The 19,619-nt window shown below is 39.3% G+C and overlaps 1 protein-coding gene across 2 annotated transcripts; it reads left to right on the top strand.

The window, feature by feature from the left end:
- The first annotated feature begins 759 nt into the window (after nucleotides 1-759).
- Nucleotides 760-2,815, top strand: LOC107760074 (heavy metal-associated isoprenylated plant protein 1-like). Of its 2 annotated transcripts, none has more exons than XM_075220872.1 (5): nucleotides 760-962; nucleotides 1,068-1,263; nucleotides 1,535-1,737; nucleotides 2,078-2,165; nucleotides 2,262-2,815. In XM_075220872.1, exons 2-5 carry the CDS (start codon nucleotides 1,095-1,097, stop codon nucleotides 2,609-2,611), a joined length of 810 nt encoding a protein of 269 aa, XP_075076973.1. In that variant the 5' UTR covers nucleotides 760-962; nucleotides 1,068-1,094; the 3' UTR covers nucleotides 2,612-2,815. The 2 variants fall into 2 exon arrangements, with proteins under 2 accessions (XP_075076973.1, XP_016433580.1); XM_016578094.2 differs by having other exon boundaries at nucleotides 760-967.
- The last annotated feature ends 16,804 nt before the right edge of the window (nucleotides 2,816-19,619 follow it).

Genomic DNA, 19,619 nt, shown 5'->3' with positions numbered 1-19,619 from the left:
CATAATTATTTATAATTTGTTTTTAAACAATCTGATAAACATATATACTTATGGCAATCATCCCATGAACTTAAGAAGAAGAAAACGATGGAGGAGAAGGAGGAAGAGGAGGAGGAGAAAAGGGGCTGAAGTTGTTTAAAAAGTAGATACAAATAAAAAAATAGGGGCTGAAGTTGTTTAAAAAGTAGATACAAATAAAAAAATAGGTATAAGTTAAATGGGGGCGATCAAATAGGATGACCCATGCAATTTTTACATAGATAGTCGAAGGTCAATATTAATATGACTTCAAATAAGTTTCAAGGTAATTGCAAAACGAAAACTTGAAAATTAGATGAACCTTCGTTTTCGTTTTGTTCACATTTCCGTTTATTGATTCATCAACTTGCGCTTTTTCCAACTCTCGTTATAATACGTTGCGCCTTCCCTCGTCACTTCATTTTGTTTGGTATGAATTATTCGTAGTACATCACTCTTGATATATGGTTCGTGAAAATACGGTTTAATGTCTAAGAAATCATAAATTGAACCATATTTTTGTATGGTAAGACGACAATTGTCCACCTAGGTTTTTTTTTTCTCCATCATTAATGCTGTTTAAATTTTTTTTTTTTTTTTTGAAAAAACATAAAACATTAAAAAATATTGTGAGTATTAACTTATGGTGAAATCCCTGTTTTAGCCCTTTGATTTTAATTTTCTTATAAACCATGCATAAACTGTATTATAACATAATAATACAGCCTGTATTCCAACGCGGCTACGCCATTAACATATCCGTACAAGACGATTCCACTCTCCAGTCTCCAGTCTCCCGTCTCCACTTTCTTCACGTACAACTACCCTTTGCTGTTTTTCACAGTGAGCCAGGCCCCTTATAAATACACTAGTACTAGATTTGAGTTTTCGTAATTATCTGTTTCCAAATTGATTTTCAACAGGAGTGATTTTGAACACAATGGGTAAGGTAAGATATGAAATTGTTTCTTTCGATTATTTCTCACAATATTTTTTGAGCGATTGACTGAAGATGATGTTATTGGCTAATTGTGGTTGTATTTTTGCAGAATACGAACAAGCAAAATGAAGAAGAGATGAAGAAAGAAGAGCAGCAGAAGAAGGAAGGAGAAAAGAATGAAGGAAAGACGAAGAGCGAAGAGCAGCAGAAGAAGGAAGGAGGCAACTTAACCGTGGTTTTGAAAGTTGATTTTCACTGCGATGGTTGCACCCTTAAGATTATCAAAGCCGTTCGAAGTTTTGAAGGTACAATGCATGATTATTCCTTTAAATTTCTCTAATATTCTTCGTTTTTTTTTGTTTCCCTAAATTGTACTGTTTGTTCTTCTTCTTCTTCATCGTTATATCTTGCTCTGTTTTTGCCATCAAGTTAGATCTCAGACAGATTGATTGTTGTGAGTTGTGAATCTGATTTGCTTCTTCGATTTTCCGCTCTATTTTTGCTTTTGTTTTCTCGTCTCTGAATATTAGTATTCATTTATTCTTAATAACTGGTTTTTTACGAGTAAAAATAAAGGTGTGGAGAAGGTGACTTGTGATGGCGAAGCGAACAAGGTGACAGTAATAGGGAAAGTGGACCCACTGAAGCTAAAGGAGAAGGTTGAGCGGAAGACGAACAAGGCAGTTCAGCTTGTCTCTCCGTTGCCTAAGGATTGCAAGAAACAGAAAGTCCCTGGAGAAAATGGTGAAAATAAGAAGCAGAAACCCAAAGAGAGAGAGGTATTGGCTACTTACACTGCATATTCTATCTGCTCAATGATTCTGCACCTCTCTGTTTGCGTACGTCGTTTTCATTCTGTTGCATGCTACTTCTTTTCTCTTTAATTTGTCGGCGCAAGTTAGCATGCATTTCATGGTACGACTCGTTGTCATTATTCAATTCCAGTGTATTTCAAATTTACGTTGCGCTTACAGCGCATTTTACTTAAAAATGGCAAGTGGTGGTTTTCCGATATTGAATATACTGGGAATAAGCCACAGCCTAATGGATTTTTGTCAATAACGTTCGTTAGTTCTGAGAAACTTGAATATTACTAAAATAATTAATTATCCGTTGTAGCCTCCGTTTACCACTGCGGTACTGAAGATACACCTACACTGTGAAGGATGTATCCAAAAGATTCAGAAAGTTATCACTAAAAACAAAGGTGAGACTAATATTAAAGATTCTTCTTCTTCTGTCTATTTTAACAGTAGTTTTTATCCGTAATGTCCTGAATGTTGACGGACAATATGAATTGCAGGTTACAAGGAGATGAAAATGGACATGGAAAAGGACTTGGTAACAGTGACTGGTTCAATGGATATGAAGGAATTGGTGGAGGACTTAAAGAGGCAGCTAAAAAAAGATGTTGTAATTGTGCTGTCGAAGAAGGAAGGGGGAGAGAAGAAAAATGGCGGTGGCGGTGGCGGTGGCGGTGGCGGGAATGGAAAAGGGAAGGATGGGCAAGGTGGCGACAATAACAAGGCGTGGCAAATGGATAATAATGGAATGCAGGTTCACTATGGGTATCCGTACATGGACATGTACTCTGCAATTCAGGCTTCCGAGATTTTCAGTGATGAAAATGCTCATGCTTGCAGTATTATGTGAGACAGTATTTGCTAGTGTCTTTTTGGTAGAAAAGGATGAGAATTGTAAATAAACAATAGGGGGGGTGGAGATGGTTATCCAATTTTATACTATATGTCAGTCATTAGACTATAGGAAGCTAACTATTGTTGAAGTGGCTTAAGTTTGAACAATACCATTACCTTTCTGTTAATAAAACTTTTAGTTGAAGGCTGGTTGAAGACATATTTATCTTGCATATGGAGTTGGAGCAATCCTTATGAAGTAGTATTTGATCTATACTGTTTTAGTTAAAATGGTTATCACCATCGTCTTCTTATGATTTGTATTTTGCACATGAAATGATCCGAATAGGGTAATTATGATCTGTGATTCCATATTGGTATCGATTAAGTAATTTATTATACTAGATCGGTTTATATCGCAAAAGATGAAACTATTTATTCATCAAATGTTGGAGTTATTCTGCACACAAAATAGAGATGTTAATATCAAGAGAGACTATAACTATCATTTTGCAGCCATCCGTCAATTTGTCGGAGTCACTATTGCCATTTGGCAGCACCTAATGTATAAGTTCCTGCTAAGAAAAAAAAGCTGAGCAACTTTTTTCACAAGAAATACCCACGAATCACGTACGATACAGAAAATAAAACAAATTACTACTTCTGTTTAGACCAATGCAGGGACATTCTGAGATGCAGACTATAGGCTTAGACGGACGGACACTCTGTTTTCTTGTGCATTTTTTCCAATGGTCCCCCTCTCCACTTTAGGAATTTTTCTGCGAATTTATGTATTAGTTTCTCTTACCCAATATCAACTTCCTACTTTAAAAGTATACCAACAATCTATTTACCGTCTAAATTTTAAACTTTGATTCGTAACAAATTAACTTTCAACTAGTATCATGTTAGGAGAATTAGTTTTCTGCCACTAATTACGGTAGATAATATACAATTCTAATCATTCTTTTCGTCCCAAAAAGAATAATGGATTTGTGTTGAAGTATTAGGTGTATGGTTAGTGAAATGTATAACTGGATGTAAGCTAAGCTAAGTTAGTGGAAAATTTAGTTTGTTAAGTAGGTAGTTAGTAGCTAACTTGGTTGTATGTATACACGGCTAGTGTACAGTGTTTGTAACAGAAAATGAAGGAACTCTTTCTTCTCCATTAATGTGTAAGTGCCCCTCCTTCATTCTCAAGTTAGCAGCTCAGATTAGATCTAGGATTTCATCATGGTATCAGAGCTCGCGTTTATGATTCACGCTTCGTTATCAATCTCCTAGATCTAAGTTGCCTTCAGTGTTAGTGTTCTGATAAATTTTTCGATATCTTTGAAGTTATGGCTAATACGAACAATTAGCAGTTTCTTCTCTATTTTTTGCTTCTTCATCTGAGCTCGAGTTCCTCATTAACAATGACGGTCGAGAATGAAGAAATTGACCCAAGCATAGCAGCTACTGGCGGTAGCTCAACTTTAATTGACCAACATCATCCCTTGTTTCTCCAGCCATGTGATACTCCAGGTAGTTCTCTGATTTCAGTCAAATTAACTAGACCTGAAAATTATATAATGTGGAGTAGTGTAATTCATGTTACTTTACTAGAAAAAAGTAAGCTAGGGTTTGTGGATGGTAGATATCCTAAGGAGAAATTCAATGTATCTCTTCATGAATTGTGGGAAAAATACAATGCAATAATACTCTCTTGGATTATGAACTTAGTAAGTGCTGAATTATTGTGTGGTATGGTGTATGCCACGAGTGCTCATAAGATTTGGATGGATCTCAAGGAGAGATTTGATAAAATGAATGGTTCTCGTGTGTTATATCTTCATAAACAGATTGCTACACTAACTAAGGGAATATCATATGTGCCTACTTACTTCTCTAAGTTGAAAGAATTCTGCACAAAATTCGATGCTCGTATGCCCTGCCCTGGGTGTGGCTGTGATAAATCGAAAAAATATGTGGAGCATTTTCAGTATCAAAGGTTACTACAGTTTCTTGTGGGGCTACATGAGTCCCATTCTCAGTCAAGCAATCAGATTTTGAACATGTTGCATGTCCCTTCCATCAATAAAGTCTATGCAATGATCATATCTGAGAAAAGCATAAGGTCTATGTGCCATTCATCACAGGTCTCTTAAGTTACTAAAGGCACTACCTTGTTTAGTAGTAAAACTAGAGGAATACTAAACAACAGTACTGGTATATTCAGTGGTAAAGGGTACAATAATGCCACAAAAAATCATACTCATACTGGAGGACTCAGCAACAATTACCCTAGTGGACATAGTTATACTGGAGGGAGCAACTACAGGTCCAAGAAGAATACTATATACTGTGACTATTGCAACTTTAAAGGGAACACTAGGGAGACGTGTTATAAGCTAAATGGATATCCTCTAGACTTTAAGACCAAGAAGAAAGCTGGATCAGGAAATACAACTCATTTTACTCAAGAAACAACAGGTGCTACAAGAACAATCAAAATTTCACAACTAATTTTGCAGGTATTCACAAGTTCAATATGGTGCAATAACTGTACGGGGGATTCAGAATGTGATGCTAAATGTTCCATGGTTCACTCAAGAATGGTATGAGTAGATAATTCAGCTACTGGGAAAAAGAAGTGAGGGGAACAACTCAACTACAACTACACCATTTCCAGTAGGTATGACATCTTGTGTAGTGACTCCAGAAGTGTTAGCTAAGTGAATAGTAGACTCAAGTGCCTCGAGTCATATGGTGCACATTCTTAGCCTATTAGTTAATCCTAAGAGGTTGACTAATGGTAATAATAGTACAGTTCAACTGCCTACAGGAAATGTTGCTTCCATAAGTCACATAGGATCAACTTATATTGTTCAGGGCCAAACAATTAGCAATATATTTCATATACCTGATTTCAAGTACAATCTGTAATCTGTCTCAAAGCTAACAAAGGAGATAAGATTGGCAGTGATGTTCTTTCCTGATTTATGCATTTTTCAGGAACTCTCCGGTGGTCAGGTGAAGGGGATTGATAGAAAAGATGATAGTCTTTATATTTTCTACTCTGCAGGGGTCAATATAACCGATATCCAAGCTCAAGTTCCCAGAATAATTCCTAGGCTATTAACTCCAAAAAAAGCTTACCTACTATAAATATGATCACTAAGAATAGAATAATGGATGTAGCCTTATGGCATAGGAGGTTAGGACATGAGCCTACAATGACTTTGAAAACCATGATTGGATTCCAGCATCATAATTATAAAAACTCTGATGACACTTGCATTGTATGCCCTTTGGCAAGGCAAACAAGGCTACCATTTCCTCTATGTACTACTACTAATTTTTGTTCATACATTGCATGGTGATGTGTGGGGACCCGATAGATGTTACACCTCACAGTATTATATCGATGTTACATCCCATAATATTGTACGTTAGATTTGTCGTAAGATAATTGACATCAGTTCAAGGACAAGATTATTTTGAGATTATAAGTGTTATGTTATTTATAACAAGTGATAAGTAAAGCTGTGAAGATAAAAGGTTAAACGAGTTGAAGAAAATGAGTTTTGTCGAAGTTTAACATTTTGAGTTAAAATACGGTCCAAGCATTAATACCCTGTATTTATAGACTAGTATCATACAAAGTATCATATGACCATGATAGTAAGGTATATAAAGAGTGCTAAAAGTGATTAGTATTTTAAATAATTTGAGATAATTCTTAATTATGCAGATAATTGGTTAATTATTAATTTTTGGTGGGAGATTAACAATGTAATTGGAAATTGGTGGATAAGTTTGGAGGAAACATTACTCCAAATGTGGCAGCAAGGGGTTTAATTGCTAAGACTAAGCAATGACTCTTGGTTCATGAGACTAGGTGGCATATTTAGAAAAATTATTGGCTAAGTCCACAATAGTGGGGCCCACAACCCATAATTTTAAGACACCTTCCTATATCATTAAGAGGGAGGTGTATGTTGCTAAGTAACAGATATAGTCTCAAAAATGAATTCATATGAAACAACATAATACTATAGCAACGTGAGATTTGCGATTCTAAGGAAATACGGTGCAATCTTTCTCAAGGATATCATACAGATTTTTTCCGATTACGATCTCGCTGTTACGTGTTTCATCATGATTTATGTGTGTTAGAAGGATTGTCAAGAGAATCGGCTCAGGTATGTTAAGGTTATCCCTTATTTCCTTTTGGCATGATCCATATGATATATACGAAACGAGCAAACACGCAACTTTCACAAATGACTCTATTCTTAAAAGTACTATGGGTTCCTATGTTCATGATTCCATGTCCTATTATTCTATCGTCTGTTCATAGGTCTTAAAAAATATGTAAGTTGATAGAGTTTATTTTATGATATTAATCAAAAGCGTAATGATCTTAGGACATATTGAGAAATCTTATTAACTCACTTCTTATACATTGTATTCAGTTATACACACACATTGACCCATGAACAGATGGCGTTGTATATATATATATATATATATATATACATATATACATATATATATATATATATATGTATGTATGTATGTATGTATATAGGGTATGAGGAAAGGTTATGGTGTTATATACGCACCACATCTGATCAGCTAGTATACGTTGATGATTTTATCCATAGTGGCTGAGATGATATGATGGAATGCCCTTAAAGGCTTGATGATGTTATGTACACATATACCTATGCATGGTATGAAATTTATACATATATGCATGACATTATAAATGTTTCATGATTCATAGAGCTATTCAGACTTACAGGTTGAGTCCTTTACTCCATATTTCTTTCATGCCTATTGTATATGGCTTTTCCTGCCTTACATACTCGGTACTTTTTTTGTACTGACGTCTCTTTTGTCTGGGGACACTGCGTTTCATGCCCGTAGGTCCTAATAGACAAGTTGAGAATCCCTCAAGTAGGCTATCAGTTCAGCAGAAGGTATTGGTACACTCCATTTGCTCCAGAGTTGCCTAATTGGTCAGTATGATTTGGACATGTATTAATTAGTATGGCGGGGCTCTGTCTTGACCTTTATAATATTTATCTACTCTTAGAGGCTTGTAGACAGATGTTATGTACATGGATACTTGTATGGCCTTGCCAGCCTGTGTTTTGAGTATATAAAGGATCATGCCGGCCTTATAGGCCTGTATGTTATATGTATAAGTCTGTATATCATGTTGAGTCATCCCCTGTCGAGTATTCGCTCATGATTATTCTAGTTATCTCATGGCAGCCTTTTTGGTTCATTTACCTATGATAATATGATACATAAGATATGTTACGTTGGTACTCGGTTGAGTAAGGCACCGGGTACCCATCGTGGCTCATTGGATTGGGTCGTGACAAAAGTGCTATTAGAGCAATTCTATCCTAGGGAGTCTACAAGCCGTGTCTAATAGAGTTTTATTTATGGGTGTGTTGTGCACCACACTTATAAGCAGGAGGCTACAGGGCATTTAGGACTGTCACTCTTTTTTCTTACTCTAGATCATGTGGTAGAGATCACTTGTAAGAATTAAAACTCCTAAATTCTATTTTATTCGTAATACAACGATACTTACATCTAGAAAGATGGTTGGTAAGAGATATAGCTGTGGAAGAGTTGAGTCAGAGGAACTCAATTTTGCATTATGCTTATGATGAGTAAATGTGAGGTCTTCAGCAGGTCATGTGTATACTAAAATATGACGATTGTGTATCTTTTCTCTTAAGCAGACGCAGTGTCACGATCCAATTTAGGATCATGACCGACACCTAGGAGCAAATGCCCCCAAGTAAGCCTCATCAGTATTTTACAGAAAATCGGACAGAGTTTCCCCTGTTTTTGGACTATCCCAAAAATTTTCCTATCTCAAATCAGCAACCAAACATCTGTCACGACCCAAAATCCCAACCTGGTCGTGATGGCGCCTCTCGTGAGGACAAGGCCAGCCAATCAACAAAACAGTACATCTCTTTATAATTACTTAGCAGGAATAAGTCTAAATCATGGGCAATATAATCTTAAATGAGAAATAAACGTGATAGAACAAGGAAAACCCTCCCAACTCAGCCCGAAATCGGGGTGTCACAAGTCATGAGCTACTACAGAGTTTACTAATATTTTACAAAGTCTGGAATTATCATAAATAACAAAGATAAGGGAGAAAACGGGGCTGCGGACGTCAACAGCTACCTCGTTACTCCTAGTCACCGCCTGGTCTGGAAAGAATCAGCGCTCAGGAGTGAACTCAGCTCTGCCTGTATCTGCACACATGGTGCAGGGAGTAATGTGAGTACTCCGACCCAGTGAGTAATAAAAATAAATAACGACTGAAAACATGAAATCTCATAACGGCACAATATAGCGCTATCCCAAGCAGTAAAATCAGTTATACAGTAAAATAGTGAGTATCAGATAATTCTTCTTTTAAGACAGTATAGACAAATAATTTCCATAGAACGGATAAATCAAAAGCTTTCCCCTCGGCCTCAATCTGTAAATCTCAGTATAGTATCAGCCCCTCGGGCTCACTCCCAACTCACCAGCACACAACATCAGCCCCTCGGGCTCACTCCCAACTCACCACACACAAGCAACGGCCTCTCGGGCCCACTCCCAACTCACCTGGGTACCCTGCGCTCACTGGGGGTGTGTACAGACTCCGGAGGGGCTCCTACAGCCCAAGCGCAATATCAATAGGCCTGAAAGCCTTCACACATCACACACGAGGCCTGAAAGCCTCCTCATATAACACTCGAGGCCTGAAAGCCTCCTCACATCACTCAACATATCCTCACGTATGAACCTCGGCCTCAATCAGTCCAGAAAATAATCATAAGCCTCTTGGGCATCAGTAAAACAATAGTGCTCAGCTCAACAGCATTATAAATATCATTAAATCTCGAGTTGAGTATAAATGTAGCTGAGTTCACAAAATAATATAATTCAATTGGACTGAGTTCAAATAAAATTTCAATTCGTGAGGAAAATAGTGATGTAAATTCACAAAAGATTTCAGATAATTGGCACGAAGCCCAAATATGGCAATAAGCCCAATTATAGTGAAAAACAATAATTCTTTATAAATTACGCGGTAAAAATATCAACTCGGATGGACCAAGTCACAATCCCCAATTGTAAATGACCCCGCGCTTGTCATATAACATGTGTCTCATCTCAACATAGCAGTATGTTGTGCAATCCGGGGTTTCAAACCCTCAGTGCATCATTTAAAATTATTACTCACCTCAAGACGGTCCAATGTCTACTCCGTTATGCCCTTGCCTCTCGAATTTACCTCTTCACACATCGAATCTGGTCAAAACCACAACGAATACATTACAATAGGCTAAGGGAATATAACCCAATCGAAAAGACTCGAAAAATATCGAAATTCACAAAATTCGCAAAACCCGAGCCCCGGGCCCACTTCTTGAAAAATTAAGAAATTCATATCACCGGATTCCTCGTCTCGCCACGAGTCCGTACATATAAAGTTTACCAAAATCGGAGTTCAAATGACCCCTCAAATCTTCAAATCTTATTTTCAAATCCCTAGGCCTAAATCTTCAATTTACTCCTCAAAAACATGTAATCTAGTCGGATTATTCGATGATAATTCAATATTATGGAGTAAAAATAATCACAAGTGACATACCTCAATATTTCCCAAGATTTCTTGCTAAAAATCGCCCAAAATCCGAGCTTGGAAGTCAAAAAAAAGAAGACCAAACTCGGACTGCTGGACATTAAATCTGTCCAGAAATTTTCGGTACTGTTCACGCGGGGGCACTATTCATGCGCGTGAGGTCACTGTTCACCCACGTGGTTACTGTTCACGTGCGGGTACTGTTCACTGCTGCAGAAAATACAGCAGCTTTTAAGAAATTTGCAGCACCGCCATTTTTCACTAAAATGGCTCTAACTCCATCATACGAACTCAGAATTAGACGATTCTTGTTCCTATGAGTCACAAATAATAATACGAACACAACCCTTCAATCAAAAATCAATTCGGAGCTCGTTTGCCCAGTTCAATACCCATTTCGCTCGTTAAACAATTAACTCACATTTCACGTCAAAAACCCAATCGCGACTTGATGAAATTAAACCAAAATTTCCAGATCAGTCCTATAATTCATGATTTAAATTCTGGAAGTCTCGAAATCAAATTTGGATCTCTAGAACTAAAAATGAACCTTTAAATCATTACATTTATGCTCAAAACGGCAAAAATCTTCCAAAAATGACCCGTTGGGCATCCGAAACACACCCGAGGCCCCCGGGACCCCGACCAATAATACCAACCAGTCACAAAATACATTACGGACTTTCTTGAGGCCTCAAATCACATCAAACAATGCTAAAATCATGAATCAACCTCCAATCCAAGTTTTATGAACTTTAGAATTTCCAACTTTTATTTCCGATGCCGAAACCTATCAAATCACGTCCGATTGACTTCAAATTTTTCACACAAGTCCAAAATGACATAACGAAGCTACATAAATTCTCGGAATTCCATTCCGACCGTCGGATCAAAATTTCACCTATCAACCGGAAATCGCCAAAATACTAACTTCGCCAAAATGAGCTAATTTCTTCACCGGACCTCCAAAATTAGTTCTGATTGCGCTTTTAGGCCTTAAATCATCCCCCGAAACTAACCAAATCATCGGAATTCAATTCCGAGCCCTCTAACTCACAAGTCAGCGTCCGGTTGACTTTTCCAAACTAATTCTTCCTTAAAGAGACTAATTGTCCCATTTCATACCAAACTCGATCCGAATTGACTCAAATTCACCAAGTACACATATTGAAACATGAATAAGCATTTAACGGGGAATACGGGATGAAAATACAGGAAACGACGGTTCGGGTCGTTACATTCTCCCCAACTAAAACAAACGCTCGTCCTCGAGCGAGTTAAGAAACATACCTGGAGTTTCAAATAGGTGCGGGTACCTGCTCCGCATCTCCTACTCGGTCTCCCAAGTAGCCTCCTCCACGAGCCGACCTCTCCACTGTACTTTCACTGATGCTATATCTTTTGATCTCAATTTTTGAACCTGTCGACTCAAAATAGCCATTGGCTCCACATTATAAGTCAAATTTTCATCTAACTGTACTGTACTGAAATCTAAAATATGAGATGGGTCCCCAATGTACTTCCGGAGCATGGACACATGGAATACCGGATGAACACCCGACAATCTAGGCGGCAAAGCAAGCTCGTAAGCCACCTCTCCAATCCTCCTAAGTACCTCAAATGGTCCAATAAACCTCGGACTCAACTTTCCTTTCTTTCCGAACCTCATAACACCCTTCATCGACGAAACCTTCAGCAAAACCTTCTCGCCCTCCATAAATGACACATCTCGGACCTTCCGGTCCGCATAACTCTTCTGACGCGACTGAGCTGTGCGAAGTCTTTCCTGAATCACCTTCACCTTTTCTAAGGCATCCTGGACCAAATCTGTCCCCAACAACCTAGCCTCACCGGGCTCAAACCAACCCACTGGAGTTCTACACCGCCTCCCATATAAGGCCTCATACGGTGCCATCTGAATACTGGACTGATAGCTGTTATTGTAGGCAAACTCTGAAAGTGGTAAAAATTCAACCCAAGAACCTCCAAAATCAATCACGCAGGCACGCAACATATCCTCCAATATCTAAATAGTACGCTCGGACTGTCCGTCCGTCTGAGGATGAAATGCTGAACTTAACTCCACCTGAGTGCCCAACTCGTGCTGAAAAGTCCTCCAAAACTGAGAAGTGAACTGAGTACCTCTATCCGAAATAATAGTAACTGGAACACCATGCAACCGCACAATCTCCTGAATAAAGATCCTAGCCAGCCGCTCCGCAGAATATGTGGTACACACTTGAATGAAATGCGCTGACTTGGTCAGCCTATCCACAACTATCCAAATCGAATCAAAATTCTTCAAAGTCCGAGGAAGGCCACTCACTAAATACATAGTAACTCTCTCCCATTTCCACTCAGGAATAATCATCTGCTGAAGCAAACCGCCCGGTCTCTGATGCTCATATTTCACCTGCTGACAGTTGAGACACCGAGCCACATATCCCACAATGTCTTTCCTCATTCTCCTCCACCAGTAATGCTGTCTCAAGTCCTGATACATCTTCGCAGCACCCGGATTGATGGAATACCGCGAACTGTGGGCCTCCTCAAGAATCAAATCTCTAAGCCCATCAACATCGGGCACACAAATCCGGCCCTACATCCTCAATACGCCATCATCACCTATAGTCACATCTTTGGCATTATCATGCTGAACTCTGTCCTTAAGGACAAGCAAATGCGGATCATCATACTGGTGCTCTCTGATGCGATCATATAAGGAAGATCGAGAAACCACACTAGCCAATACCCGGCTAGGCTCAGAAATATCTAACCACACCAACTGATTGGCCAAGGTCTGAACATCAACTGCAAGAGGCCTCTCCCCAACTGGGATGTAAGCCAAGCTCCCCATACTGACTGCCTTTCGGCTCAACGCATCGGCCACTACATTGCCTTTCCCGGATGATATAGAATGGTAATATCATAGTCTTTAAGTAACTCAAGCCATCTCCGCTGCCTCAAATTAAGATCTTTTTGTTTAAATAAATGCTGAAGACTGCAATGATAAGTGAATACCTCACAAGATACGCCATATAAATAGTGCCTCCAAATTTTTAAGGCATGAACTATAGCAGCCAACTCCAAATCATGAACAGGGTAGTTCTTCTCATGGGGCTTCAACTGACGAGAAGCATAAGCAATAACTCTACCCTCCTGCATTAGCACACAACCAATCCCAACTCTGGAAGCATCACAATATACCGTGTATGAACCTGTAGCTGATGGTAACACCAACACTGGAGCTGTGGTCAGAAGTGCCTTGAGCTTCTGAAAGCTCTCCTCACACTCACCGGACCATACAAATGGGGCACCTTTCTGAGTCAACTTGGTCAAAGGCGATGCAATAGAAGAAAACCCCTGAACAAATCGGCGATAATAGCCTGCTAGCCTAAGAAAACTCCGAATCTCTGTGACTGAGGATGGTCTAGACCAATTCTGCACTGCTTCTATCTTCCTTGGATCAACCTGTATACCCTTGCTAGACACTATGTGTCCCAAAAATGCCACAGAACTTAGCCAAAATTCACATTTGGAGAATTTTGCATAAAGCTTCTCCTCTCTCAATCTCTGCAACACTACACGCAAATGCTGGGCATGCTCCTCCTGGCTACGCGAGTACACCAGGATATCATCAATGAATACAATAACAAATGTATCCAAATAAGGCTGAAATACACTGTTCATCAAATGCATGAACACTGCTGGGGCATTGGTCAGCCCGAAAGACATAACCAAAAATTCATAGTGACCATATCTAGTCTTGAAGGCAGTCTTGGGAATATCTGACTCCCTGATTTTCAACTGGTGATAGCCCGAACGGAGATCAATCTTAGAAAATACCCTCGCTCCCTGAAGCTGATCAAATAAGTCATCAATGCGAGGCAAAGGATACTTGTTCTTCATTGTTACATTATTCAACTGCTTATAATCAATGCACATTCTCATTGTGCCATCTTTCTTCTTCACAAATAAAACAGGTGCACCCCACGGGGACACGCTAGGCCGAATGAACCCCTTATCTAGGAGTTCCTAAAGCTGCTCCTTCAATTCTTTCAGCTCTGCTGGTGCCAAGCTGCTCCTTCAATTCTTTCAGCTCTGCTGGTGCCATACGATATGGTGGAATAGAAATGGGCTGAGTGCCCAGCACCAGGTCAATACCAAAATCAATATCCCTGTCTGGTGGAATGCCCGGCAGGTCTGCAGGAAAAACATCGGAAAAATCCCTCACAACTGGGACAAAATCAATACTAGGAGTCTCAGCTCCAACATCCCTCACAAATGCTAGATATGAAAGGCAACCCTTCCCAACCATACGCTGGGCCTTCAAGAAAGAGATCACTCTACTAGGGATATAATCAGTCACACCACGCCACTCGATCCGTGGTACACCCGGCATAGCCAAAGTGACTGTCTTAGCATGACAATCTAGAATAGCACGACACGGAGATAGCCAATCCATGTCCAAAATGACATCAAAATACACCATGCTCAATAGCAATAGATCCACTCGGGTCTCCAGACCCCCAATAGTCACCACACATGACCGGTACACACGGTCTACAACAACAGTATCGCCCACTAGGGTAGATACATAAACAGGTAAAGCAAGAAACTCACAGGGCGTACCCAAATAATGAGCAAAGTATGTTGACACATAAGAAAAGGTGGTACCGGGATCAAATAATACCGAGGCATCTCTGTGGCAGACTGGAACAATATAGCTCTTAACCGTGCAATCAACTTAATTAATAGCAAACTCCCCAACTTTGATCAAAGCCATATAACAAAACGCACTCAATAAATCATAACGCACATACTCTATTGTTGCTGTAATACCATAGTGAGATTGAACTCACTCCTTCATAAGCTTGTGGAAACACAAATCATCTGGAATTTTAACTCTTCTGCAATTCTTGTATTCATCACACAACAGTTAAGCCCACTCTCTAGGCAACACAATTTAGATTTCAACGCATATTCTTCACTTGTAAATGAGATCTTCTAATAGACAACATAAGGATCACACCACCTTAGAACACTCCGCATGAGATAACCCACCTATTTTGCCTCCAATTAACATTTTGTATACCTTCCACTGTCATACACATTACAAAGTCACTTAATCTTCCTGAGTCTAAACTCATACCGTAACACGAAATTTACTTCACTCCAAATAGGAGACATGAAAAGATTATTCACGCGCCCATAACTCGGGGCTACACATCCAATTACAATGGAAATCAAACACTTAATGGTTCATCTATCATTCAGCAGACCTTCCTCGCCACTTCCGAGTCATATAGATACATCTCGCAGTACTAACATACTCCTCACGTAGCTATCCAACCATCATTCCCACTAATAGGGACAATACCAGACATATAAGTTCAAAACACTCGCTCGCACAATTAGCACCTCGGTGCTCAAGCCATAGGCAAAGATCCGTCCTCAAGTCCTTCAGACTGGCCCAACATCAACTCACAGAGGTCACATCTCTCCCTTCGATCAGGTAATCACAATCCATCAAGGCACATCTAATACTGAGCGCTCGTTCGCGCATACGAACACGTGGAAGGAATTATAAGAGTCACTTTTTCAAGCTGAATCAAAGACGCACGATAAGAATTCAAGAATATGAAGTCTTTCCTAAAGGTGCTGCAGCCTCTCGAGGATAAATACAGACGTCTCCATACCGATCCATGAGACTCTGCTAAACCTGCTCATGACTCGTGAGACCTATGTAACCTAGGCTCTGATACCAACTTGTCACGACCCAAAATCCCAACCCGGTCGTGATGGCGCCTCTCGTGAGGACAAAGCCAGCCAATCAACAAAACAGTACATCTCTTTATAATTACATAGCAGGAATAAGTCTAAATCATGGGCAATATAATCTTAAATGCAAAATAAACGTGATAGAACAAGGAAAACCCTCCCAACTCAGCCCGAAATCGGGGTGTCATAAGTCATGAGCTACTACAGAGTTTACTAATATTTTACAAAGTCTGGAATTATCATAAATAACAAAGATAAGGGAGAAAACGGGGCTGCGGACGTCAACAGCTACCTCGTTACTCCTAGTCACCGCCTGGTCTGGAAAGAATCAGCGCTCAGGAGCGAACTCAGCTCTGCCTGTATCTGCACACATGGTGCAGGGAGTAATGTGAGTACTCCGACCCAGTGAGTAATAAAAATAAATAACGACTGAAAACATGAAATCTCATAACGGCACAATATAGCGCTATCCCAAGCAGTAAAATCAGTTATACAGTAAAATAGTGAGTATCAAATAATTCTTCTTTTAAAACAGTAAAGACAAATAATTTCCACATAAAGGATAAATCAAAAGCATGCCCCTCGGGCTCAATATGTAAATCTTAGTATAGTATCAGCCCCTCGGGCTCACTCCCAACTCACCAGCACACAACATCAGCCCCTCGGGCTCACTCCCAACTCACCACACACAAGCAACGGCCTCTCGGGCCCACTCCCAACTCACCTGGGTACCCTGCGCTCACTGGGGGTGTGTACAGACTCTGGAGGGGCTCCTACAGCCCAAGTGCAATATCAATAGGCCTGAAAGCCTTCACACATCACACACGAGGCCTGAAAGCCTCCTCATATAACACTCGAGGCCTGAAAGCCTCCTCACATCACTCAACATATCCTCACGTATGGCCCTCGGCCTTAATCAGTCCAGAAAATAATCATAAGCCTCTTGGGCATCAGTAAAACAATAGTGTTCAGCTCAACAACATTATAAATATCATTAAATCTCGAGTTAAGTATAAATGTAGCTGAGTTCACAAAATAATATAATTCAATTGGACTGAGTTCAAATAATATTTCAATTCGTGAGGAAAATAGTGATGTAAATTCACAAAAGATTTCAGATAATTGGCACGAAGCCCAAATATGGCAATAAGCCCAATCATAGTGAAAAACAATAATTCTTTATCAATTACGCGGTAAAATATCAACTAGGATGGATCAAGTCACAATCCTCAATAGTAAATGACCCCGCGCTCGTCATACAACGCGTGTCTCATCTCAACATAGCAGTATGTTGTGCAATCCGGGGTTTCAAACCTTCAGTGCATCATTTAAATCATTACTCACCTCAAGACGGTCCAATGTCTACTCCGTTATGCCCTTGTCTCTCGAATTTACCTCTTCGCGCGTCGAATTTGGTCAAAACCACAACGAATACATTACAATAGGCTAAGGGAATATAACTCAATCGAAAAGACTCGAAAAATATCGAAATTCACGAAATTCGTAAAACCCGAGCCCCGGCCCCACTTCTCGAAAAATTACGAAAGTCACATCACCGGATTCCTCATCTCACCACGAGTTCGTACATATAAAATTTACCAAAATCGGAGTTCAAATGACCCCTCAAATCTTCAAATCTTATTTTCAAATCCCTAGGCCTAAATCTTCAATTTACTCCTCAAAAACATGTAATCTAGTCGGATTATTCGATGATAATTCAATATTATAGAGTAGAAATAATTACAAGTGACTTACCTCAAGATTTCCCAAGATTTCTTGCTAAAAATCGCCCAAAATCCGAGCTTGGAAGTCATAAAAATGACCAAACTCGAACTGCTGGACATTAAATCTGTCCAGAAATTTTCGGTACTGTTCACGCGGGGGCACTGTTCATGCGCGTGAGGTCACTGTTCACTATTCACCCACGCGGGTACTATTCACTGCTGCAGAAAATACAACAGCTTTTAAGAAATTTGCAGCACAACCATTTTTCACTAAAATGGCTCTAACTTCATCATACGAACTCAGAATTAGACGATTCTTGTTCCTATGAGTCACAAATAATAATACGAACACAAACCTTCAATAAAAAATCAATTCAGAGCTCGTTTGCCCAGTTCAATACCCATTTCGCTCGTTAAACAATTAACTCACATTTCACGTCAAAAACCCAATCGCAACTTGATGAAATTAAACCAAAATTTCCAGACAGTCCTATAATTCATGATTTAAATTTTGGAAGTCTCGAAATCAAATTTGGATATCTAGAACTAAAAATGAACCTTTAGATCATTACATTTATGCTCAAAACGGCAAAAATCTTCCAAAAATGACCTGTTGGGCATCCGAAACACACCCGAGGCCCCCGGGACCCCGACCAATAATACCAACCAGTCCCAAAATACATTACGGACTTGCTCGAGGCCTCAAATCACATCAAACAATGCTAAAATCATGAATCAACCTCCAATCCAAGTTTTATGAACTTTAGAATTTCCAACTTCTATTTCCGATGCCGAAACCTATCAAATCACGTCCGATTGACTTCAAATTTTGCACACAAGTCCAAAATGACATAACGAAGCTAAAAAAATTCTCAGAATTCTATTCCGACCGTCGGATCAAAATTTCACCTATCAACCGGAAATCGCCAAAATACTAACTTCGCCAAAATGAGCTAATTTCTTCACCGGACCTCCAAAATTAATTCTGATTGCGGTCCTAGGCCTTAAATCATCCCCCGAAACTAACCGAATCATCGGAATTCAATTCCGAGCCCTCTAACTCACAAGTCAACGTCCGGTTGACTTTTCCAAACTAATTCTTCCTTAAAAAGACTAATTGTCCCATTTCATACCAAACTCGATCCGAATTGACTCAAATTCACCAAGTACACATATTGAAATATGAATAAGCATTTAACAGGGAATACGGGACGAAAATACAGGAAACGACGGTTCGGGTCGTTACAACAATTGGCCATACCTATCTCAGTTATGCCCTATGAGAGCTGACAGATATAGTTTAAGAAAATGATGGGTTATCAGGATCCGACTGGGGTTAAAGTAACCCAAAATGATGGATGAATTATTTGTGTTAGTTGACATTTACGAAGGATATTGCAAATGTGCTAATAGATCTCCTTGTGAGACACCCAGATGGTGCACTCTAAAATACTGCAGCTAGATATGAATACTAGAATGTTAAAAAAATAATTACAAAGACAGGCACTGAAATCCTGGAAGGGATAAATATTACCTTAGTATGACTCTCATCCCTAGTAGAGAGAGAATGTTAGGCAACCCGAAGAGCCAGTGGATGGATCAAGAGGAGCTAAAAGCAAAAGAATGTCTTATTGAAGTTTTCAGAACAAAGTGATAAACAAAAATGTTACCAGGGAAATAAGAAGAGAGTTAATGAAACATTATGAGTAAGATGTGATACATGAATGACAACGGTAAATCAAAAAAATAACAGTATTATAGTATCTATAGTCAAGGGAAGGAAAAGATGAGAGGTGACAGGCCTTGAGACAACAAAAGATTATAGGTCATAAAGTCAAATCCTCATTTCAAGAAAT

The sequence above is a fragment of the Nicotiana tabacum genome, chromosome 8 (assembly GCF_000715075.1).
Source record: "Nicotiana tabacum cultivar K326 chromosome 8, ASM71507v2, whole genome shotgun sequence".
Taxonomy (NCBI): domain Eukaryota; kingdom Viridiplantae; phylum Streptophyta; class Magnoliopsida; order Solanales; family Solanaceae; genus Nicotiana; species Nicotiana tabacum.
The sequence above is the reverse complement of the archived record's forward strand: the minus strand, read 5'-3'. Positions and strand labels throughout refer to the sequence as shown.